This window comes from Cordyceps fumosorosea (genome assembly GCF_001636725.1).
Source record: "Cordyceps fumosorosea ARSEF 2679 chromosome Unknown scaffold_4, whole genome shotgun sequence".
Taxonomy (NCBI): Eukaryota; Fungi; Ascomycota; class Sordariomycetes; order Hypocreales; family Cordycipitaceae; genus Cordyceps; species Cordyceps fumosorosea.
In genome coordinates, this window is record NW_017387304.1 from 803,063 (window position 1) to 826,785 (window position 23,723).

A 23,723-nucleotide genomic window follows, 5' to 3' on the forward strand; every position below is an offset into this window, starting at 1 on the left:
ATCGAAACAAGGAACCCCGGCGCAAGAAAGTAGAAACAACCCCGCAATGAAGACCAACAATTCCTTAACGAAGGAAAAATAAAAACACCCATGTGCCACAGGGAAGAAAAATATCTAGGTTAGAGTTGACCCTTGAAACCTCCATTTTCCATGTCCATTTTCCCACGACAAGTCCGCCTCTTCGAAAGCCGAAGATAAAAAAAGAAAGACCTCTAAAACAGGAAGGAGTGCAGCCAATGGCGAGTAAGTCCATCTACCCAGGCCAGGCACATTTCGTAACCATAGAAACATTTTGGAAACAGACACAAGCCCAACAGCCATGCATAACTAGCAGTGAAGACGGTGCATGCCTCACGCGTTCGGAGGACGAAGTAGAAAAAAACAGAGCAAACGACAACGCGTTACTCAACAGCCTTGTTGTTAAAGATAATATAGCTCCGTCATGCCGGTACGACGCGCTCTTGTCTGTTTTGCAAGTAGCGGGTGGCGCGGGCATGTCCCACCTGGATTACGGCCGTGGCCGACTCAAACAGGAATGGGAACAGTTTTGGGAAGTAGCTGTACAGCATCGCGCAGATCATAATCAGCAGCAAGGGAATCCAGACGAAGAAGAGCTTGCGATCGTTGCTGAGTCGCTTCAGCTTCTGCTCCCTGGCCCGCAGGAATTGATCTTGCTGTTCTTGAGTAATAGCATTCTTGCGTCCAATCTTGAGGACGCTAGGTATTTCCGTATCCGAGCTGTCAGAAACAACGCTAGCCATGGCGGGCTTGGTTCTGGTCGACCTCTTCTTCAGCTTAGTCTGGGGCTGATCGTACAAGGCAGAGCATTTCATGTCGGCGTCGGCCTCGCAGGCTGCCTCTGCAGCGGCACGCTGCTTCTCTTCGAGAACTTTCGGAGGGAAGATATCCTCATATGCTGGGGGCGGGGCGGGCGCTGCGGCAGGGCCACCCATATAGGATGACAGGTCCCACCATCTGCCATCCACCTTTGGTGAGTTCTCACCAGCTGAGCCCGGCCGTGTACCAGACATACCGGGTACGTACTGCTGCATACGCTGGAAGTAACCTTGGTAGTCTGGTAGGACAGGCATACCCGGCATCTGTGGAAGCTGCGGAATATGAGCCAGGCTCTGGAGATGCACAGCCATAGTCTGCTGAAGCTGTTGGAGTTGTTGCTGGAACTGTTCTTTCAAGGCAGCGGCCATGGCTGTGGGTGCTGACGTATCAACCACCTCATCGACAGTCTCCTCTGAGTGATCCTTGTCCGCAGCGATCTCGCTGGCGCGTCTCATACTTAGGTAGCTGTTCTCGTCGGGGTCCTCATCTTCAAAGTCGCCAGAAGTATACTCGGGACTCTCTTCGCCCGAAGCAATGGAAATGGGTCCGTCATGGGTATTAGCTCGAGTGAGAGGCTCCCACAGCGATCTGACAGATGCGGAGCTGTTGGTACGACTGTGAATAGATCCGCCGCTGCTTCGAGAGCGAGCGTGGCGCTCTGAGTGACGGATAGCACGAACAACGGCACGAGATTGCGCAACATCAGCAGCAGTGAGACCGGATAAGCTGCGGATGGTGGGGTCGGCACCACCGATGATCAGTCGGCGGGCAATCTCTGAGTGGCTCTGGATTGAAGCCATGTGCAAAGCAGTGAAGCCGCCCTTGTCGCGAGCATCAGGGTTTGCGCCGCGAGCCAGTAGAGCGGCAACAAAACGGTGGTAGCCGAGAGAGCAAGCAAGGTGAAGCATGGTGTGACCGGTTGATCTCCTAAGGTCAAGCTTGGTCCTGTGTGCGCTATCATCGAGGTCAATCAGATCCAAGACTTTGAGCAATTGAGACTCAAGATGTTCGTGTGAGGCGTGATTAAATTGAGGGCCGTTGGCAGAAGGCCCGCTCGTCCAACCACCGGAAGAGCCACTGCCATCGTTGACGTTGAGAATTCGTCTCGCTAAGTCACTCACATCCACCATTTGACCGGACATCTTTTGCCCCAGAACAGACAGGGCTGTTCTGATCAGCTTGTCCTCGTTGTCGTCAACATATTTGAATGTTGGCGGCTGCTTGGCCATGGGAAAGTTTTGTGGCGAAACGCCTTGCAGTTTGAAGGTAACCGGGACTGTTCCGGACACTGGCGAAGGAGGGAGCAAGCAAACAAGAGATGATTCGCCCCAGAAAGTGGTTGTAGTAGCTCGTTGATCACCAAACCAAACCTCAAGACCTTGGAAGAAAGCGGCTCCCAGAACAGTGACTTCGATACCGCCAATCTTCGGGCCCTCGTTGGGGATAATCTTGTGAATAGTTGGGGTGGCGCGTGGAGCGCCGACAGGTGGAAAGAGGCTGCTAGCAAGCGCGGCGAACTGGTTCTGCGGGGCGCCGGCACGGAGCCCGTTAGGGCTGGGAGCACGGCTCGCGTGACTAGAGGTGGGAGCTGAGTACATATTGGCCATAGCAAGATTGTCCATGCTGGCTGAGCGATTGTTGGCAAAGAAGGAGGCTTGCTCATTGTTGCTGTTGGGGGTAGGGGGCCCGTTGGCGAAAGGGAGTTGGCCATTCGGTAAACCGAAGAGATGTTCGGCTTGATGGAAAGCTGACGGGCTGAATGGCGAAGCAACGCTCGATCTTTGGCTAGTGATAGATTGTGCGGGCTGTGGCGAGGTATCGAGTCGGGTCATCTCCAATCCATTCGGCACCCGGGAATTGCTGCCCTTTCTTCGCTTCGGCACGGGATGCCCTTGGGTTGGGGAGCTAGGTCTCGAGTGTGGACGGGGCGTTACAACCGCTGTACTCATGGTTGGCGTAGTTTTACCTGAATTGGAGCTTGTATAGCCATTTTGCATGGATGACACATCACTTCCCGCCTGCGACATTCTGAAGTTGCTATTGGGTATAGGTGCCATCATGCCATTCACTTCGGGTGCTGGGGCGGAGACAAGGGGGATCGAGGAAGAGACGACAGTGTCGGACATGGGAGGCTGTGAGGTAAGTTGAGCCATGGGATGGGTCTTGTGGTCGTCAGTGATCATGATTGGGTTGGACATGGCCTGGGCGATGAGGCGGTCTTGATAATCCTTGATGGTGAAGATGACGTTGAAACCCATCTTCTCCCCGTGATGACGGCAATAGCAGGCGATGCGCATGGGCGCATCGATTTGCATGGTGCGATTCGATACAACGTGTTCGGGACGCCCGTTTGAATCGAGCATACCGCTCATCGGTTGCCATTCCTTGACTTCTTGTGTATTGAAAACAATGACACGGCGCTCTTCGTCTTGGCTCCACACCTTTTCCTCATCTGGCTTTTTGATCTTCTTCCTGGCCGCCCTCTTTCGTTCTCTGGTAATGCAGCCAGCGCATATACGAACTTCACCGCCATTCTGCGGAGAGTTTTCTTCGTCATCTAGATCAGGGAGGCTGCCCTGAGGTTGTGTCCTGGCTCTCTCAAGGGCGTTCTTTTTCCACTCGGCCTTCTCCATTGCGCTGGTGCAGACCAAGCTGACGTGCAATACTAAGGTATCGGGAGAAGGCGCTGGAGTCGGCTTTGCTAAGAGTTTTGGCTTTGATATCGTATGTGCAGGAAGGTGAAGCTTGGTCACACCGGGGGGGAGTGGGGAGAGGGTCATTTTGATGGGAATCTGCGTCTCAACTCGAGATTTCAGTGGTGTTGGCAAGATGCGAAGCACAGGGCCAGTGTTGTTGAATGGGGCCGGAGTGAACATGGACATGTGCTGCGTCATGTGTCGAGCTTGAGCCATATTGTTGGGCGCAAACGAGGCTGGGGATGGGACACAATCCGGGGTCGCGGCAGCTTGTATATCAGCCTTGTTAGGCCACATGCCGGCCTGCCCCATCATGTGGTAGAACTCGGGATTGAGCATGGCTGGTGGCGAGTTGATGAAGGTGGTGGCTGGAGACGAGTTATGGCTGGCGACCAAGGTTGACATGGGCGACACTTCTCGGGAATGCGATCGCTTGATGCCATTTTGTGATGACGACACGGAATAGGTCTGAAAATGGTCAGCAAGGGGGTAGGGAGACGTGGCGACTGGGCAGAACTCACCGAGGCCTTTTTCTTGTGCGGTTGGTGCTTCGGCTTTGCGGGCAGATTGCTACTTTTATGAGGGCTTGTCGACTCAATGGTGGGCATGCCGGGGGAGGCCATTGTTACTGGGCCGGTGGAGGGAGCGTCAGGGCTGCTGGATGCGCTCTCAAAGTCAAAAGACTGGTCCATGAAGCTGTCGTCTTGCTCGGAAAAGCCATAAAAACCGTTGATGGCGGGCTGCGCGGTGGTTGCACCGAAGTTGAAGGCGTTGTCGTCCTCATCGAAATGGGGAAGACCGGTGTTCCCCCAGTCCATATTCATGTTGGAAGCGTCGTCGTCCATGCTGGCATCACCGGCCGAAGTAGCTGGCGTCTTTGCGGAGGCGGAAACGGCGAGACGCTTGGAGGGCCCGGCGGACTCGGACGAGGAGTCCTGAGAGGAGCCGTTGGGCGAGTCGGGGAATGGGCCGAGCGCCAGCTGCTGGGGGTTGAGGAAGGTGTCGTGGTCCTTAGAGGTGCTAATGGCGTCGAGGCTCTGTAGGGTGTCGGGGCTGTTGGAAAAGTCGAGAAGGTTGGAGCCTCCGATGTCATCGTCGGAAAAATCGTGGAACTCGCTGGTGGATGTGAGGGCTCCCGCAATCAAAGGGCTGCCGGCGCCAGGGCCACCAGCCGATGACATGACCGGGAGGACGAGTTAGGCGACGGCGGCGGCGATGCGTGCCCGCTGCACAGGGACCTGCAGAGAAAGATTTGGTCGCGACTTGAATTGGCAACGGTTGGAGATAATGGCGTCAGCGAGGGTCGAGGCCGTCGAATAATGTTGAACTGGCGGTGGTGTTGGCTAGAAAGTCGGGCAAGACCAGGGGTCCGAAATCACCGAGGGGAGTGAGTGGGTGGCGATGGTCGGTGGTCCGGTGTGGATTTGTCGGTTGCGAGATAGGATGCAGGCAAACTATGTAAATGTAGAAGATACCGTTGTTATCGGCGGAAGCATCGTCACGCGGCGACGGTAAGAAATTGTCGACGTGGCGGACCGTGTCTGAAGCGCGAGAAAATAAGGTACCAGTAGGCAGTCAGGGGCGGGCGTCGTGGACGAGTCGTCTGTAGCAAATTGACAAGCCTGCCAGGTTCAGGAAAAAAGCGGTAACTAGCAGCAGGTTGGCGGGCGAGGAACTCGAGTACCAGGTTCCAGACGTGCGCAAGCGACTGAGGCGGGCCCACCGGAATGAACCAGGTGGCCTCTGACGGTTGGAAGAGTGGAAGCGTTTGCAGGGCGGGTTGACGATGTCGAGATGCTGTGGTGGTTGAGGCTGACGACAGAAAGAATGTTGAGCGGGAGAAGAGACGGGAAGGAGAACTTGGGCGATGGACGAATGGGCGAACGGAGGGTGACAGCGGACCCGGCCTAGGCGGTTGAGGTAGGTAGAGAGAGGATTGAAGGCTGCGGTGGACAGTGAGTTGGATGCAGTGGGCAGGGCTGCTTAATGGTGCTACAGGCGGTGCAGGCGGTGCAAGCCGGTGCAGGAGCTACAAGGCAGTGCTACTAACGATACAAGTGCAGTTGACAATCATTTGGTTGCCAGCCATAACCGCAACGCGAGACTTCTTTTGAATGTACCGACACCAAGAGATTGCGCGCGCAGTTGCTGATTATCATCCTTCAACGACCTATGGCGCCCTAATAACTCTTTAGCAGGCTACCTGCTGGTCCAGGCAAAAGCCCGGTTGAAGGTACTCGACGCACAAGTAACCGGCCTGATTACTGCACCAAACCGAACTGGTGACAGGTGGCGCATTGTCCGCACTATGCTTCGCACCAAATCTACCCGCAATCATACGGTGCGGATACAGTGTTTCCAGGCGGGTCCCTGCCCACTTGGCTTCGTCTGGCCAATTATGGGTCAGAAAATATGACTCTCTGGCACATGATAGCCTCCACAAGCTCAGCCCAACGACACAAGCCCAGCACCATAGGTACCTCTATCTGAAGTCACCGTTGCCAGATGCACCATGGCCCCGCTTCCTTTTTTTTCTTTGCTGCTTAATTGTTGGGGATTGTGGATGGCAGAGAAGCAGAGGAAATCGTTCCTGGGACTTCCAGGCACATCCATTTCGTCGGGTTTGTTGTCACGAGCTTGCGCAAGCTCCCCCTCTCCTGCATCCAGCCAGCCTGTCCTTTGACCTGCCAGATACCTCGGTTCTCTTCGAGGTTTATGATAAACTGCCTATCCCGCACATGACGTTTGAACTTTGCGTCGCTGGACGCGTCCTTCTCAACGGATTTTGAGCTTCTTTAACTGGCCGAGTGCATGTCTGGGCGGGTCGCCGTATGCGCGTATGCGTGTGGTATGCGTGGCCAAGTACATGTGAGTTTCGCCGACAGCCATTCTACAGGCTCGTTATGTAGCAACCTATCTGCCAATTCATGAATACTAATAAAATGTATACTATCCGTACCATGATCTGTGATAGCTACTGCGCGCGATGGTGCCTATTGACGATCTAACCACGGATAAGCAGAGACGCCATGGAAGTGCTAATTAACTTGCGAGGCTCAGAGGATCGGGAACTCTCGCCTAATTCCTCTTCATGCCTGGCTGCCGTGCCACCTTCCTATCGCACGCCATCTACTATGGCGTAGCAGAAACTCCTGTTCCGGTATCCGGTGAAGGAGGCTGGGAGCAGGGAAAGAAACGCACCAGTTGCTCTAATTATCGACAATTGTCCTCCCTCATGTTGAGTAGTCTCAAGCTTCGGAGTACCTGGATGGAAAATCTGTGCGCTCGCCTAATAACTAATGCATGCCGGGCTGAATCAACGCACTTCGGATAACTTACTGAAGAAGTAACCTTAGACTGCTAAGACCATAAAAAACAAGCCCAATCTTTCGAGTCCAGGGCGAGACCAATGAAAAGACCCCTTATAATCAATGGCCCATGGCTCCAGACTCCAGTTCATACCTAACCCATGGCGTCCACTGACCCCATAACTAGCGGCTACACTACGCACTATGTCTGTTCACCGCACCAAAATTTGCCAAGTTGCAACCCGCCAGCCATCTTGCCATTCAACCATCCCTTCTGCGGCCGGATTGACAGATAACCTGACCCAGCCTTGATATTTCCCTCACACCTCCTTAGCCAGCCTCCTGCTCCATCCAACCAGACGAGGCTTGCCGTCTTACCGTCTTGCGTCCATTCGATAGCGTCCTGCGACTCCAGCCGAATGCACAAACCCTGCGGATAGATAAGCTTGCCGATCCGCAAACGGGCCTCTCCTGCTCTAGTTCAAGTTGCTTTTTTCGGTGGCAGTAAAGCCGGGCCTGCCAGCCTCGCCGTCCATGTTGGCGCCTCATTGACTGGGATTCCGGTCCAAAGTCGCAAGCCAAGGACCAACTAAGGACAGACAGTGTCACCCATCGTGGCTGTGTGCAACTCCCTGTGTCTCTGTACGTCGTTGGGCCCCTCTTCCACAGGCGGCAGAGGCTGAATTGATGTTGCGCCAGTATGACCATCAAGGAACGTCAAGGCGGAAGGGATGACTGACAGGTCACACAAGTCTGTTTCATACAATGTGAGCTTTCTTTGGCAAGTCGACATTGTATGGCAAATTGGACTCGATACTTTGAAAAACAGTCTCTACTACGGCAAGTATGGGAAAAAGGAAGGAAAACTCAAAAACAGCCCTCGCATGACGCCACGCCGAAACACAATACATCTAATCCTCGCCTGCGAGGACCGTGACCAGCTGGCTCTTGGCCGCAATCTTGCCCGCGACTTCGGCTCCTGGCATGGCGCTCAGAATATCGAAAACCGAAATGTCACTCTTCATGTTTTGAGAGCCCGATTGCGGGTCTTTACAGCTTGTAGAGAGTCAACTCAATCGCGAATTCGTTAGCAGTCTTGCTCATCTTATTAGAGTCAGGCTATACCAAGAGGATAACTTACCACCATAGTCATAAAGAGGCTTCTGGCCATCGATCCCGTCCAAAGATATGCTCATGGCCGCGGCAACCAGCTCTTTGATGCCCTCTTCGACAATGGAAACCGCCTCCGACGTGCTCGTAGCGCTCGATAGGAGGATGCCCGCATCTTGCTTCCCCCCATCGCCTTCCTCGACGATGTTTCTCACAACACGGAGCGCAAACTTTTTGTCTGCAGTGTAGCCTCCAGAATTCTCCCTATGCTCAATGCGGTTCCCAAGACCCAAGACAACTGGGCTGGGAGATCTTGGCCGGTTGCCACGTGGCCTCTCATCACTGCGCGCATTGCCCCCAAGCTCCTCGAGATTTGTCTGCAGCCAATGCCAGCCGTGCTGGTATCTGCCCAGATAATTGTCGAGGTCGTCAAACTCGCCAGCCGCGGTGAAGTGAGACGAGTCGGACACCAACCGACGTCGATGCTGGTAGCGTTGATGCCGAGATGATGGTGTGCGTGATGAGCAAGGGCATCTTCGAATGTATTCCTAGATGCATACTTTGCTTGAGACTGTTTTTCCCGATAACACCGGTAATGGAAGACAAAGGAATGAAAAAAGTCCTATTGCCCGGCCAGATGTTGGACAGTAGATTCCGAGAGCCCTTGGTCTTGGGTTCAATGGCCCGAGACCATTACATGTTATCGAAGATGCCATCTTCAAGAACCATGGCCAGCTGAGTGACACCCGCGATGCGCTTTACTTCTGATTTTATGGCGCCGAAAACTTTGGAAACGTTTAGCAAATCGGTCACGTCGCATTTGAATGCTTCCGCTTACACCAAACGGTCAGCAAACCGCTTCAGGTCGTCCTCATTCTTTGCGACGCCTGCTCGAGAGAGGAAAACGAGGTGCTTGGCGCCACAATCCACCAGCGCTGTCTCGCGGCAGTCACCCTGCTTGGCGAGGAGCCATGACGCGAAGAGCTCGGCGGCGGGGTGCCAGGCTAGCAGATTGTTGGTCATCGCCGTCGCCCCGGCCCCGGCCACCGACTCCGGGGCCGGCTTCTCCTCTTCGGAGGCGGTTGTCGCCGCACCGATCTGCTGCTATACTTCCTGCATCTCCCGCTCCACAGTGTGGGACATCCGCTCGCGGGGCTCGGGGTGGCGCGACAGGATCGAGTCCGGCAGGGCGCCGTCGGGAGGCGGGAAAGTATGGGTAGCCGGCAAAGTGCTCGTCGGCGTCCTCGCCAGTTCGCCAATCAGCACCATCTTGACGCCATGCTCCTGCGGCAGCGTGGAGAGCGCATACTTGGCGACGAAGTTGAGGTCAAAGTGGTGGTGCTCGCGGTGGAATACGGCGTCAGCAAAATCGGCGGTCAGGTTTTCCTCGGTGATGCTCTTTTTGATGGTCTTGACGCCCAGCCAGTCCGCGATGGGCTCGGCGATGCCTAGTCCTGTTAGCAACATACTGATTTGCGTGTCTGGACGTGATGTATGTGTCTGGACAGGGCTGATGCGTGGGAACCTTTACTCGACTCATCATAGCCAGACTTTTCTGGAAAGGCGACGCTGAAGTAGGTCACCTGGGTGGCCTGATCGTTGCCAATTTTGACATGCTCCTTGCGTGCGAGATCCGTCACGATGCCTGCAATGGTAGTAGTCGATGCCTCTAGAGAGATAGATGCCGACGGGGACATCGGCGCGCAAACGGAGACGGACAGACTCAACTAATCTCTCGCGGACTCCGGTGACCGTCTCATCGATTGTACGCGTCTCCGGTTTGCGCTTTGGTGAAAGTCAGTGGTGTTCTCTGGTGGTATACTAGACACAACCGCACGACTGACTGACCTTGTCTTCGTATTCTGCATCCCAGTATTTGACTTTCTCAACTCCACCCTCCCTTGTGATCTCAAGATAATGGCCTGGCAGCACTTTCTTGACCCCTCGGAACAGCGTGCGATCATCAAACATCCATCCTACACCCGAAATAGCGTTCACGTCCCAGCGCGGCTTCCACCCCAGCGGCAGAAAGGCCTTTGCTTCCGAGGCATCAAGGATTTTTTCTCCAACATGAGCATACACCAAGGGCTTGATTCCGTGACGATCGCGGGCAGCAACCACACACTCACACCCTAGACGATGTTTATCGAGCACAAATGCAAATTCTCCCCGCAAGTGCGTAAGGAAGTGAGGCGCTCCATGGATCTAGTACAGCGCAAGGACAAGCTCGCTGTCACTATCGCTCTGGAAGCTATAGTAATGGATTGTCTCACAATCCGAGCGTAGCCTGTCGTCGTCGTAGGCCGTCGGTGCTGTGCAGTGGCTGTCGCCCGGCCGAGGACAGGTCTTTAATGGAGAGCCTGCAACGGGCCAGCCCAATCTGTCGGTTCTCGCTTACCCAGACTCCTGTATCATCTAGGCCACGGTGGTTGATCATGTCGGCCGAGGCCTGGAGGTCGGACACCAGTTTCGTGGGAGCATCATCACTCAGCCAGCGCATTCACCTGCAGCCCAGGACTTGGTACGTGCCCTCTCATGTACATAGTTTTCTTTTCTTTCTTTTCAAATTGTTTACTCTTTTGTACTTGAAAATAAATGTGTTGCTTTTCTGCTTGCATCTCTCTTCACTCTCCGACTCTCCATGGCACCTCCCGAGGCAGTGCTTATAGTTGTCGCGCACGGAATGGACACTTGCTCCAGGTAAGTCCAGGCTTCATTCGTGAGCGGCGCTTCGAAGAGAGATCGGTGTTGAGATTGAAATGAATCCGAGTCAGTCTGCTACAAAAGGGCGCGTCCTCGCGCAGCACGTGCCGCGCGATGGCCGTGTCGTTGGTGTGGTAGATGGTGGTGCCGAAGTTGATGGTCTTGATGACGGGGCCGTAGCGCGAGAGGAGCTGGTCGTAGCTGCCGAGGACGTCCGGGTACAGCTCGTAGCGGTTGCCGACGATGGGTAGTGGTCGCGGGCCGGGCGGCTTGCGTATCGAATCTTAAGGCGTCGCTCGCAGCTCGATGTCGGCTTTGGTCTCTTTGACGGCTTGGAGTGTTGAGAGCGGCTTGCGCTCCTCATCAATGAGCCATAACGCTGTACAAGTTAGCTTTTGCCTTGTTGTGTTTGTTTTATCTACCCATTTACTTATACTGAATTTTGAGTCGGTAAAAGAAAACAGCTCTGCCAAAGTCTTTGTGAGTTGTTCCAGGGTTCCGACTGAGGACAGATCCAGGCTGTGAGAGCGCTGGCCGTCGTTCGGACCAATATAAAAGTCCTTCAACATTTTCTGAACTGATGAGGTCAATATGTTCTCCTTGGGGCAACAGCTCTAAAGATTGAGTTAGGCAAAATTATTCAATTCATTCAACATACTTTTGTGTCTTCTTGGACAACAATCCTATCTCAGCTAATAGTCCCCTGGTCGGACACTTTTTGACTTCCTATTTTGGAACTCCGCCGGCTCCGGCTCCGGGGTGGAGCCTTGCAAGCCCGACGGGACGGAAGTTTACATTCCAGCACGTACTCTCCTTGAAGACGCAGGAATGGTGAATGCGGTTTTCCCAGTTCAGTGGCATATCCAAGGCTCTGTATGTAAGCTTGACTCTCCTTGCAGCCAAGAAACCATCACATCACCGAGGCGTATGACTATCCCGGGCATGGCGAGTCCAACATGGTCAAAATGAAGCAGTATCGGATCGGACATCTTAGTTAGAAGCTTATCGCCGTATTACTTGTTCCGAATACCGCGTCAGCGGCGGAAGAGCGGACCTCGACTTCCACGGCGCCTGCTTAACCGGGGCCGGGCCGGAATTGCTTCGTATCGCCAACTTCAACGCGCGGCAATCATATAGCGTTTTTCTTTTGGGGTTTCCAATAATACAATTTTTCCGAAGTAGATCCGACTGACCCTTTCTGAACGTTTCAATTTTGTATAATTGTGTTCGGCTGGGACAAAGTGCACCTACCTGGCCGTGACCTCTACACTGTTCGTGGCATTCATTCCTCACAGCTTCCTAAAATGACACTGTCATGGCAGCTGATAACTTGAGCTCTGGTGTACTCTGCCACGTTGGTTATTTCAACCGCGGTGAGCACCATCTTCATGGCGTGACCTACCTCAAAGCCCACACGGTAGCCCTCATGGGCTTGACCGCTCTGCTCTACCGCTTCGGCCACAGTCCGCTGGTCGCCTTTTCGCAAACTCTTCTCTACGACATCTCGCTCCTCTGCGGCCTGCACGCAAGCCTAATCTTCTACCGTGCCTTCCTCAACCCTCCCAACGCCTTTCCCCGGGCCGTGGACCGCGTGCATCGCTAGCCTCGACCTTCCGCTGCGCATCCGCGACCGCAAGCTGTACCTCACGCTCGAGGCGCTGCACCGCCAGCACGGCCCCATTCTGCGCGTCGGCGCCGGCGAGCTCTCCGGCGCGCACCGGCACGCCGTCCGGGACGTCTTCGGCGGCGAGTCGCGGTGCCTGAAGAGCGCGTGGTACGACATCAGCCGCCTGCAGGACTCGCTGCTGCTGCGCCGCGTCTGGAGCCCGGCCTTCTCGAGGGCGGTGCGTGGGTACGAGGCGCGCATCCGGCCGCACCGGGACAAGCTGGTTGCCGGGCTGGATGCGGCGTGCGAAGAAGGCGGGTCGGTGGATGTGGATGGCTGGCTGGCGCTGTACGCGTGGGACGTCATGGGCGACCTGACGTTCGGCCACTCGTTTGGAATGCTGGACATTACCAAGGAGAAGCACTGAGCCATCAAGACCTTGAACAAAGGGATTAGCGTCACCGGGACGCATCTGCCCATGTGGTGTTCCGTGTCATGGTCGCCATTCCGGGTGGGCAACAGGACGTTAAAGTCATGCTGAAGTATACCCAGGAGGAGATGCTGTCAAGGTGGAAGGTAAGTTTTTGGAAGCTACATGTCTTCTGAGATTTTTTCCAACTTTTATATGCAACAGAGTGAGCCGAAGCTACCGGACGTCATGAGCCACCTCTTTGCTCCATACCAGACGGGTAAAAAGCCGTGGGATGAGAGCGCCATCAACTTGATGGCGGGCGAATCTCACCTGCTGATCAATGCAGGAAGGTAGGTCGTACTCGCGAATAATCTTCGAAACAACAATGAATCATGCCCTAGCCCCGATTTTAGTGACACGACTCGGACTACTCTTGCATGCGCCTTGTTTGAACTCACCAAGCAGCCCGAGTACATCCGGAAGCTTCGCCAAGAGCTAGACCCCTTCTACCCGGGGCCAGTGATGAACTCACAGACAGCCAAATCACCAACGTTGATCTTCTCCATGGCATCATCTGGGAAGCTCTTCGCTTGTCCTGCCCAACCCCAGTCACCCCACGAGAGTCACTCCCCCCGGAGGCGCCACAATCGCCGGTCGATTCGTCCTAGGTGGGACGCAAGTTCATGACTCCGTAGTATGTCATCGAACGTGGTACGATCTTCTTCTCTTTTTCTCCTTCCTTGTCCTCTGCTCTGCCATAACTTCAGTCACTTACAACAAAATTGTGCAGACGAAAGCATCTATCCCAGAGCCAGCGAGTTCATCCCCGAACGCTGGTACAGCTCTCCAGAGCTGGTCAGGGACAACAAGGCCACGGTGCCCTTCTCCATCGGCCCGTACGACTGCATCGGCAAGCCTCTGTCTATGATGAACATCCGCGTCACCCTGGCGCGCATCCTCAAGCGCTACGACCTGAGCTACGCCCCGGACCGCGCCGACCCGCAGGCCGAGTTCGTGGACATGAGTGACCATTTCACGCTGCAGGCCGGTCCGCTGTATCTGCGCCTGGAAGGGCGACAGTAGCTACGGGCCGGAAGTTCCGGCGTTGTACTGCCATATATAACTTCTGAGATTGGCATGGCCGTTTGGTGGTCTCGTCCAGTCCTGGGCCAGCGCTTTCAAGACTTGTCGCGGTCTGCGAAAGAGGGAGGGCAATAGCAGAACTAGAGATCTATTAAAAATTCATTATGCTCTCATATAGGATCCTCAGATAAATCAACAGCTACCCTTGCCCTTGCCGGGGCTATCATTGCCCTTGCTGGAGCTATTGATGTCCTTGCTAGAGCCATCATTGGCCTTTCCAGAGCCATCGTTGTCTTTGCCAAGGCTATTATTGTCGTTGCCGCTGCCCTGGCCGAATGCCTGGCCGGACGCATTGTTGTACGTGGCCGTGGTGTTGCTATGGCTGAATGAATTATAGTGCAGGCCGAATACACCCTTGCGCTGGCTGGATGCGTTGCTGTGTTGACTGTACGCACTGTCGCTCTGGCTGGACGCACCACCACCCTGGACGGATCTCCGGCCGAAGTCATGATTCGCCTGGCTAAATTTCTGTTTGAAGCCGTCATTCACTTGCTTGAATTTCTGGTCGAACCGATCATTCGCTTGTTTGAGCTTCTGGTCGAAGCCATCATTGGCTTGCTTGATTCTCTCGTCGACGCTGCCCTGAGCCTGCCTGATTCTCTCGCTGACACTGTCATTAGCCTGGTTGAAATCCCGGTCCGCGTCGCCCCGGCGAGCCTTCTCCTGCTCCGCCGCGACCGCCGCGGGGTCGACCTCGACCAGCACCAGCCACAGCGTCTTCTCCGACAGCCCCAACGTCGCGCCCGCCTCCACCTTGAGCGGCTCGACGTGCGCGTCCAGCGCGCGCAGCATGCCCTCCGCGCTGCCCTCCTTGCCGCCGCGCGCCACCGCCAGCAGCTGCCCCGGCGGCACGTCCAGCACGTGCGCCAGCCCCGCCGTGTCGACCAGCTGCGCGTGCAGCCCGCGCCGGTTCAGCCACTCCCCGTTGGCCACCACCGTGTACGCGTTGACGCGCTCCGCCGGCGTCCGCGGCCTCTTGGCCACCGCGCCGACCATCGCCCCCGGCAGCCGCGTCACCGTGCCCACGGTCCCGAACGCCGCGGTCATCGGCAGGCTGATGGCGCCGCCGACGAGCGTCGCGGCGACGCCGAGGATGTTGCCGCGGCGCGCGTGCCGCGCGAGGTCCTTGCCGAGCCGCTTGGACTGGCCGGCCAGGTTCTTGCCGAGGTCGGTGGTGTCGGCAGTGAGGTGGCGTGCCATGTCGCCGGCGTGGCTGACGGCGCGGTCGCCGACGGTGGCGGTCAGGAAGGCGGACACGGTGTCGAGGAAGGACCGCCAGGTGGCCTCGGTGATGCCTCGCGCGAGCAGGCACGGCGGGTACGCGCCGACAAAGGGCGAGGACGCGTCTGGGACGACCTGCGGGATGGCGACGGGCTTCATCGTGGACGCGGCGAGGCCCGTCTTGGGCGGGGGTCCGAGCTTGGAATTGCGGCTCGGCTTGGCCCGGCCGCCCATCGAGAACGAGAACGAGGTGTTCGTCGTGGACGAGGTGCTTATCATCACGTCCGGGCGGGCGTTGCCCGAAGGATGATAGCTGGGAGGCGCGCCGGCGGCCGCGCTGCTGCTGCCGCTGCTGCTCGGACCCGCGCCGTCTGCAAAGGTGGGCGGCGGAGCGGCAGCTACAGCGTCGCTCGCGTAAGCCGAGTAGGCCGGTAGGGCCTCGTCAGTCGGGAAGTTGAACGGGTCGTCCACGGTGGGCATACCGCCGCCGCCGCCGCCAGCAGGTGGTGGTGGTGGTGGTGGTACTAACGGCGCCGGATCACGATTATCAGAGACCGGGTACGCCTCTGTTGGAAGCTCTTGAGAAGCAGGCCCGGATTCGGACTGCTGCACGGGTTGTGTCGTTTCAGATGCCATTTTGTCTGGAGTTGGGCTCTCATTCGGGTTGTTGTTCGACATGGCGCCGTTTGTCGTCTGAGATGGCCTGCTAGCAGTCGATGATGATGAAGGGAGATGCAATGATGAAGGGGTGAGAGGTTTGAGGTTTAAATATCCGATTTTCCTCTTGGAAAAGACTGTATTTAGAAGTGACAGTGATGCTGGGAAACGTTGTTTGATGAAAGAAAGGTGGCAGTGACTCTTCATCTGCCAAAGGACGCCACTGCGGCTGTCGTAGTGCAAAAAGCAGAGAGAGGCAGTGCTTGGTCCTTAGGTCGGCTGGCTGGCTCCCTCTTTATTAGCGGGCGTACACACTTGACGTTAGTTAATAGGTAGGATACGCCCAGGTCTAATATAAGGCAAGTTTTACAGACGTATGTATGGTTAATTCGGCTATGCAATACGCAACAGAAAGTGACGTAGATGATGCCGTTGGTGAAACTGTATTTCCTCGCATTTCAATCACCACCAGCCCTTGCCTCGCTGCTGTGCCCTGTGACAAGTACACAACCAGCCGAAAATTCAGGACATCACTGCAGCGCATGACGAAATCTGTTACCAGTTTTGATACAAAAATACAACAGCTTGACGAATACGGATGACGAGCAGCCTCTTTCATCTCTGCAGGATTCAAGCTGTAATTCCGACTATTCTCCTCAACAAAAACAGAACAGCCCTCAACGCCGGTCTCCTCTACTCCAGCCAGTATAACTCCCAATGCACGCCGCAAATGCTTATTTCATTATGAAACAATTCATCAAAAAGGTATCTTTCCTTCTCCCTGCCTCCGTATCCCCCAGTCATTTTGAGTCTGTGCCCTCACATCAAAATGTAGAGCGCACGTAGAGCCTTTTCTGCGGCAGCAACGTGCCAAGGCCGAACATCCGCCTGCCGATCGACTACTCCTCGGGCCCTTGCTAGAGTGCCAAGGCCCCTAAAATAGCTGAGCATCTCGCGCAGCAGCGGTTCGTATGTGCGGGCCGTCGCTTCCGTGTACACTAGATTGACCTCCATCATCGACGGCACGTCTTCTGCCTTCGGGCCGCTTCGTTTGATCAGGTAGCCGCTGATGAGTGCTGGCTGGATGCTTGCCGTGCCCACCGCGTTGTTCAACCGGTGATGAACAATAGCGCCCCAGGTCTGGTCCATCACGTCTGCCAGCACAGAGTCAACGTCCGCATCTCCCGTGCTCTCACCCCCAGGCGTTGCAGCGGCCGCCGCAGCATCTTTAGCGGGTGTTGCGGGCGTTGCGCTGGCCTCGGGCGACACAATGCTGGCCTGCGGCGTAGACACCGGTGTCGTGTACATCGAGAGTGGCTGCAGTGGCATCTTGACGGGGGCAGGCACAAGCTGCAACGATGGATTCGTGTCGACAGTCATAACAATCATGGTAACGCTGGCGTTGATTTCGGTCCGTGCAAGGTCAATCCAAAAGTCAATCTCGCCCTCGTCTGTCGGCCCGCACTTGGTCATGATGATGCGATAGTGGACTTTCCACGTCGATATAAGCTCAATAGTTGTTTCCCAGATTGCATTTGCAACGTCGTTCATAGTCCGAGACTCGGCTTCGCCTTTGCGGCCAAGGCAGTAGGCCGCTGTAGTTTGCTCGTTCCCTCTATCATCGGTCCACGCTGCCGTAACCCAGCGACCGTCTATGCTCCGTGCGTATGCGATATGAATGCATGAATTCTCTCGCGCTAGAGACGATGATGGCGCCGGAGACAATTTGAAGTCAATGATGCGCGGGAGTGGCTGCTCAAGTCGAATCGCCGGAGCGGGCATACTGCCACCAAAAAGTGTACAACGGTCGTAAGTCTCCATGCAAAGCTTCATCAGCTCCGATGAAGCTGTGACAACCATGCGTGTGGAGCTGGATACTGAGTCTGCCGAGACAAGCTGGAGAACAACCTCATTCTTGGCCGATTCCCGCTTCGCTGAGAGGCGTCTTCTGTATGACTCAAAAAACCTCTGAAAAGCCACGCACGCCTCGACAATTGTTCCAGGATCACTGGCCGAGTACATGAAGTAAACCACCACGTTCGTGTCAACAACTTCCAAATCTGACATCGCACTGGAAAGCGTCTCCATGCTCTCCAGCAACGCAGAGCCGTGACCCATCATCGTAGCATCTCGAGCAGTTGAAATTTGGTCAACTCCATAGAGAAGCACGCCGTCGTCCATATCTGTAGGGAGCGGCATGTTCTCAAAAGTGCCCAGCTTCAATGTCTCATACGCACTCTTGAGTCGTCCCAGGAATGTCTGCGCGTTATCAACCATGCCGGTCCATTTTGGGCACACACACACCGCATGTATGTCTTTGCTTCCGGAGGAGGGCGCAAGTCCTAAATTCTCCCAAAATGTCACGGCAGTAGGCAGTAGTGACATTTTCACATCGGCTCGACGCACCTCCAGGTGAGGGCAAGGTATTTGATAGAGGTTACTCGGCTTGATTGGCTCTGAGTTTGGGTCTCTTGAAGGAACTTGGCGTGGCTGAATTCGATTTCCTTGCCCTGGGAGCGAGCCGTCTTGAACCTCAAGTAGCTTTTTGAGGCCAATTGGGGAAATGGTCCCAAAGACAGACGACGCCGCTTCGCGGAGCGCTTGTAACGCGCTGCGTGAACCCATAAGCTGCTCGATTCTCGAATCTTCCTCTATGGCAGAAACAAGACCAGGATCAGAGTGGCCGTTGAATAGCAACAGTGATCCTGTGGCTGCCTGTTCTGCCACAAGTTGCGCCACCTGTATCATATCCTCATCACCGAGGGAGATATCCAACGATAGAGGCTCAGGATCGGTGAAATATTTGAAAAGCGACGTGTCCGAACCCTCCAACAGGGATAGCCGAGGCAGTTCCAATGCCAGTTGCTCATCTGGTTCCTCGGCTAGCTCTGCATCTCTACTCGTAGTGACATAGGAGGCCGCATCATCGTCGCCTAGCAAAGACTGTTTCACAATCGACTTAACAGGCGACAGCGGCTCTTTGACAGACACGTTCGATGCATTGTCCGAAGAAGTGCTCGAGTCATCTCCGTCAGAAATATCGCCATCGAAGTTTAGGAGCTTATGGTCCGAACCAAGATCGTTGCCTGATTTGGCCAACGATGATCGTCGCGACCCCGCAAACGCTTTGGCTTTGGCCTTGCTGTGACGACGAAAATAATCAGTTTTTGGAATTGTGCCAGGCTCAAGCTTGTCGGTCACTTTTTCGTGTGGCACAAAGTCAAAGAATCCACCATGCTCGTACTTTTTGTTGAGCATCGGCATCTTAGAGTCAAAGTCGACTCTACCAAACGCCTTATACCCTTTGCTTAGGCCTCCGCCATTTACTGCTCGCTGGCTCTGTTGTGATATGGCAGCTCGAAGCCTTTTGAAAACACTGTCAGGGTCAAATGGGCTTGAGCCTCGCTTGACCGATTTCGCCTGGAGATCTCGTCCCCTCTGTGGCCCGTCTTCTGTTTGCGAGCTCCTCGCATGCTTGAGCTCGGGCTTAGCAAAAACAACCGGTTCCGATATTATTGGTACGGTGGCAGATGCCGATAGAGCTGGCTCTTCGGCCTTGATGGGGATAGCAGTTGGCGCGTCAGCCCGCTTGATATTATCCAAGGACATATCCATGCCCAACTCATCGGGTTGCTCATCAAAGAAATTGAAGTCTGCTTCAGTGATGTCATTGTCGCCGAACATATCCCCACCCATATCTTCAAACATGTTTTCTGCTTCACTCAACAAACTGTTGTCCGACCGTAGGGGCTTATTCTCCGCTGCGTCGGCCATGTCTTCATCGTGTTGCATCTCGCCCGTGCCGCCAGGTGGTTCACAGCCAATATCAACGTCCGCAACCACTGAGAGTGGATGTCCAGGACTTGAAAGATTACCATCCATTGACGGGGTAACCCCGTTCAAATTTTGGATAGCATCCGGCGGCGTTGGGTACACCCCATTTCCACCTGTCGTGCTCGGCCGTCGCATCGTCACCGGAGATGGTGCGTTCATTTTCGATAGGCGTGTGTCAACAGCCAGAGCATCCCTTGGTCCTGCGGCAGATCTCTCTGCGCGCCGCTTTGAGATTCGGTCCTCTCTTTCGTTTGCCGAGCTAAGCCAGACACGCGCATCTCCGAGCGGGTCATGCGTTTCGTCATGACCGAGTACAATCGTGTCACTGATGCGGTTCGTAGCCGGCAGCTCAACAGCCTTTTTTCGAAAGCACAAGGACCCAGGCCACGGGATACTGATGGTGGAAGGCGCGCCACGTCCATTTTCTGATTTTGGATCTTGGAGTTTGGGCTTCGAAACCAGCAGGTTTACCCAGGAGCATTCACGCAGCGCAGCTCCTGGAACTCCGCGGAGGTGAAGAACAGCCATGCATGCTTGCTTCCAGAGTGAAGTATTAACGTCCGAGGGTGATATTTGTGCCAGCGCCTGAGTGTTGGGAGTATGAGCAGGGTTCGTCCCGGTTGAGTGGGATGACGACGACTGTTCCTCGTTTGTCATGACGCCAAAAGGCGCAGCGAGTATGTTAATCCCAACGGGGCTGGGGGCAGTGCTCAACATATCTTCCAAGCTCGCCAGCCCAGGACAGACAGTCACTGTGAAGGTCAGGACCAACGATCCTGTGCTTATCATATAGCATTTCAGAGTTCCCAAAGATTGGGCTTGCTCTCCTACCCATCGGTCTGGGGCATTCTGGGAAGTTTTCAAGGCAGGGAGAAGGACAGTCCGAAAGTTTAGAGGCACAGCATCTGACCGTGCGCAAAACTTGGAGCATATCGTCAGCAGGAGAGCCCCGACGAACGACTCGTAGAGTATTTTTGGAGAATCCCCATATTCCTGTTGCAAATCAGGCTTCCCTGTCGTTTCTGTGGCGTCATTATCTTGCTTCAGCCCGACAGTCTGCGATTGCGTGGCTTGTCCAGATGAAGCAGGGTTGGGCTTTTGATGGCTCGGCTCTGGAGAAAGGACCTTATGCCACGCTGATGGTTCCATAGATCCATTCTTAACTGACACCAGAGATTGGCCATTAATACTGATTGTCGCACTCAGCTCTGTTGGACCCTGTGGTTCTGCGCCGACAGAGCGTTGAATGCGAAAATACCATAGACCCCGCCGCGTCGCATCGAAAGACACAATATGGCCTTGTTCTCTTAAAGTTGTTTCGATTTCGAGGGCGTTCGTATGAAAGGTCTGCTTTGATTCTGTGGAAGGCTCGTAGAATCGATACTCGACGCTCGCAATATTGTTCTAGTAACTGTTAGCATCCGATGCATCGCGATTAAGCTCGTTAAATCATATGCGCAGACTTACAATGAGGAGGGCATTTGTATCGACGTCCACGGTATCCATATTAACGAGCGCCTACCGCGACCACCGGGATACAACGATGAAGGGGGGTCGTTGATGTGCGGCACCCGAGGCACGCACGGAGGGCTGGAAAAGGCAGTGTCAAAGCCAACGACACTCAGGCATGCGCAAAGCTCAAGGCATGGAATTGATAGCACGCTTTTTCACCCGGAAAATCTTGACTCCATTTCAGCAGCTCGGAGGCCAGCTTGCGCGAGACGGGAAAGCCGATAGTGTCCGGCGATGCGCGCTGGCAGTCAGGATATCTCGATCGAGTCTTGAGCCAATTCTGTCAAGTTATGTTCTTGTAAGGATATGGGATACACTGCGCATCCTTCAAGTCGATTTCAGGCAGGTGTGGACAAGGGGAGCGGCACGAAAGCTCGTAGGAGATGGCGGGATAGAGGTACCTAGGAGGCACGCGGAAGACGGAAGGAAGCTGGCCGGGATCTTGCTTTAGCGGAGGTCCGAACAATCTGGGTGCGCTAAAACCACCAACTGTGTGGGGACCATCTAGAGAAGAAAAAGGTGGGGCTGGTTTTTTTTCCTGGGCTTGTCGATAAGGCCAAACAACTTTTTTTTCCCATGTTGCTCTCTGAATATTTCTTGCATTTGTCTTTTGTTGTCGCACTCCAGTATCGTGATGAAGCTCTCCAACCCCGGCACGGTACCCGTGTATACGATATCGGGCTCTAACACGGCCAGGCAACTCCCAGAATGGCTTGCCCGCCGCAGAAAGCGCAGCTTGAAAAACGACGCTGACTACCAGAGCCGAGTCGAACTACTACAGGACTTTGAGTTCGAGGAGGCCAGTTCCTGTATTCGAATCAGTGAAGATGGAGATTGGGTTATGAGCACTGGCACATATAAGCCCCAAATTCATGTCCATAACCTGCCGCAACTCGGTCTTTCCTTCGCCCGCCATACCAACTCTCTCAACCACAGTTTCATACTGCTCTCGACCGACTACTCCAAGTCTCTGCACTTGCAGACCGATCGCAGAATCGAGTTTCACACACCCATGGGATGCCACTACGAAGTTCGTCTTCCCAGATACGGCCGGGATATCAAATATGACCGAACCTCCACCGAAGCGCTGATACCAGCCGTCGGCATTGACACTGATGGCAAGGGCGAAGTCTTCCGTATGAACCTCGAAGCCGGTCGATTCATGAAGTCATACCAAATAGACGTCGGTGGCGACGACGAGCTCACCGGTGGCGGTCTTCAGGGCGGCATTCACGTGGGTAGTGTCAATGTCGCAGCAATCGCAGAGAACTCGCACAACCTGCTAGCCTTTGGCACGTCCATAGGCACAGTTGAGTTCTGGGATCCCCGCTCTAAATCAAGAGTCGCCTTGCTGGCTGGACACGATGGAGAGGTCACGGCGCTCGACTTCAACGAGTCCGGATTGTCTTTGGCAACGGGGTCAAGCACTGGCATGGTGCAGCTCTTCGACCTACGTCGCCCCACCCCCATGTTGACGAAGGATCATGGATATGACTTCCCAGTGCAAAATCTCAAGCACATGACTACCTCCTCTCAAGAAAAGAAAGTCATGTCAGCAGATAAGCGCATCATCAAGATTTGGGATGAAAAGGACGGCGAGCCTTGGACTTCAGTCGAGCCCGCTGTCGATCTAAACGATGTCGCGTGGTGCAAGGATAGCGGTATGCTCCTCACCGCCAATGAAGGCCCTCAGCAGCATGCCTTTTTCGTGCCTCAGCTCGGCCCTGCGCCAAAGTGGTGCTCCTTCTTGGATAATATGGTCGAGGAGATGGCAGAGGAAGTGCGCACAGAAACATATGACAACTACAAGTTCCTGTCATTACCTGAACTTAAACAGCTCAGCTTGGACCATTTGGTTGGAAAGAGCAACTTGTTGCGACCTTACATGCACGGTTACTTTGTTGCATCCAAGCTCTATGACCAAGCCAAGCTCATTGCGAACCCCTATGCATTCGAGGAAGAGAGAACGAAGCGCGTCAAGGAGAAGATTGAAAAGGAGCGTGCAAGCAGAATCAGAGGCAGCAAGAAGGTCAAGGTCAACCAGCGACTTGTCGACAGACTCCTCAAGAAGCAGGAGAACAGAGGCGAGGTTGATGTCAAAGCCGGCTTACTCGGTGACTCTCGTTTCAGCAAGCTCTTTGAGGACGAGGAGTTCAAGGTCGACGAGACTAGCCGAGAATTTCAAGTTCTAAACCCCAGCACTGTCATCGACCCTGACCAGCAGCTCGATCCCAAGGCTCCGAAGAGATACCAGGCCAAGGATTCCGACGACGAGTCTAGCGACGACGAGATTCGGGCAGTGCCCAAGAGATCAGCCGAAGTTACCATGCGCGTCTCTTCAACACAGAATCACGGACGGCCGCTCAAGGATACTAGCTTGGGGTCAAGACAGGCCGGGCCTGGCCGCCATTTCAAATCTCGCGGTGATGTTGTTGGAGATCGCGAAATCACATTTGTGCCCAAGTCGAAGAAGAAAGACCAGGAAGCGGAGCCTGAGAAGCCACAAAGACGTTTCAATGCCGGAAGGCGGAGCGCCAGCTCAAACACATTCCGCAAAATGTGATTTACTATCAGCAATTGCGACCAACCTATATGTACATTTGTCATTCTAGAAGACTATTCTGTCATGATTCCCCAGCATCAATGAAGCACTTCATTTAAAACAGACGAGTTGCAAAAATTCC

The 23,723-nt window shown here is 54.7% G+C and overlaps 8 protein-coding genes across 8 annotated transcripts; 3 read left to right on the top strand and 5 right to left on the bottom strand.

Annotated features, from left to right (window-relative positions):
• Positions 1–440: 440 nt before the first annotated feature.
• ISF_02450 (ankyrin repeat protein) lies at positions 441–4,714 on the bottom strand (the record flags this gene model as incomplete). Its single annotated transcript, XM_018846056.1, has 2 exons — positions 441–4,001; positions 4,055–4,714. 2 exons carry the CDS (start codon positions 4,712–4,714, stop codon positions 441–443), a joined length of 4,221 nt encoding a protein of 1,406 aa, XP_018706763.1.
• Positions 4,715–7,752: 3,038 nt separating this feature from the next.
• ISF_02451 (lovastatin nonaketide synthase) lies at positions 7,753–8,974 on the bottom strand (the record flags this gene model as incomplete). The annotated part of the gene is made up of 3 exons (XM_018846057.1): positions 7,753–7,889; positions 7,983–8,485; positions 8,790–8,974. 3 exons carry the CDS (start codon positions 8,972–8,974, stop codon positions 7,753–7,755), a joined length of 825 nt encoding a protein of 274 aa, XP_018706764.1.
• Positions 8,975–9,055: 81 nt separating this feature from the next.
• On the bottom strand, positions 9,056–11,515 carry ISF_02452 (asparagine synthase; the record flags this gene model as incomplete). Its single annotated transcript, XM_018846058.1, has 5 exons — positions 9,056–9,405; positions 9,483–9,596; positions 9,796–10,083; positions 10,632–10,937; positions 11,464–11,515. The coding sequence occupies 5 exons, from the start codon at positions 11,513–11,515 to the stop codon at positions 9,056–9,058; spliced, it is 1,110 nt and encodes a 369-aa protein (XP_018706765.1).
• A 454-nt stretch (positions 11,516–11,969) lies between these two features.
• On the top strand, positions 11,970–12,687 carry ISF_02453 (Cytochrome P450; the record flags this gene model as incomplete). Its single annotated transcript, XM_018846059.1, has 2 exons — positions 11,970–12,245; positions 12,310–12,687. The coding sequence occupies 2 exons, from the start codon at positions 11,970–11,972 to the stop codon at positions 12,685–12,687; spliced, it is 654 nt and encodes a 217-aa protein (XP_018706766.1).
• Positions 12,688–12,755: 68 nt separating this feature from the next.
• On the top strand, positions 12,756–13,755 carry ISF_02454 (Cytochrome P450; the record flags this gene model as incomplete). Its single annotated transcript, XM_018846060.1, has 4 exons — positions 12,756–12,836; positions 12,895–13,022; positions 13,074–13,294; positions 13,463–13,755. The coding sequence occupies 4 exons, from the start codon at positions 12,756–12,758 to the stop codon at positions 13,753–13,755; spliced, it is 723 nt and encodes a 240-aa protein (XP_018706767.1).
• Positions 13,756–13,947: 192 nt separating this feature from the next.
• On the bottom strand, positions 13,948–15,672 carry ISF_02455 (hypothetical protein; the record flags this gene model as incomplete). The annotated part of the gene is made up of 1 exon (XM_018846061.1): positions 13,948–15,672. The coding sequence occupies one exon, from the start codon at positions 15,670–15,672 to the stop codon at positions 13,948–13,950; it is 1,725 nt and encodes a 574-aa protein (XP_018706768.1).
• Positions 15,673–16,512: 840 nt separating this feature from the next.
• On the bottom strand, positions 16,513–19,467 carry ISF_02456 (Mediator complex, subunit Med13; the record flags this gene model as incomplete). The annotated part of the gene is made up of 1 exon (XM_018846062.1): positions 16,513–19,467. The coding sequence occupies one exon, from the start codon at positions 19,465–19,467 to the stop codon at positions 16,513–16,515; it is 2,955 nt and encodes a 984-aa protein (XP_018706769.1).
• A 2,206-nt stretch (positions 19,468–21,673) lies between these two features.
• Positions 21,674–23,602, top strand: ISF_02457 (WD repeat protein; the record flags this gene model as incomplete). The annotated part of the gene is made up of 1 exon (XM_018846063.1): positions 21,674–23,602. One exon carries the CDS (start codon positions 21,674–21,676, stop codon positions 23,600–23,602), a length of 1,929 nt encoding a protein of 642 aa, XP_018706770.1.
• Between the last annotated feature and the right edge of the window lie 121 nt (positions 23,603–23,723).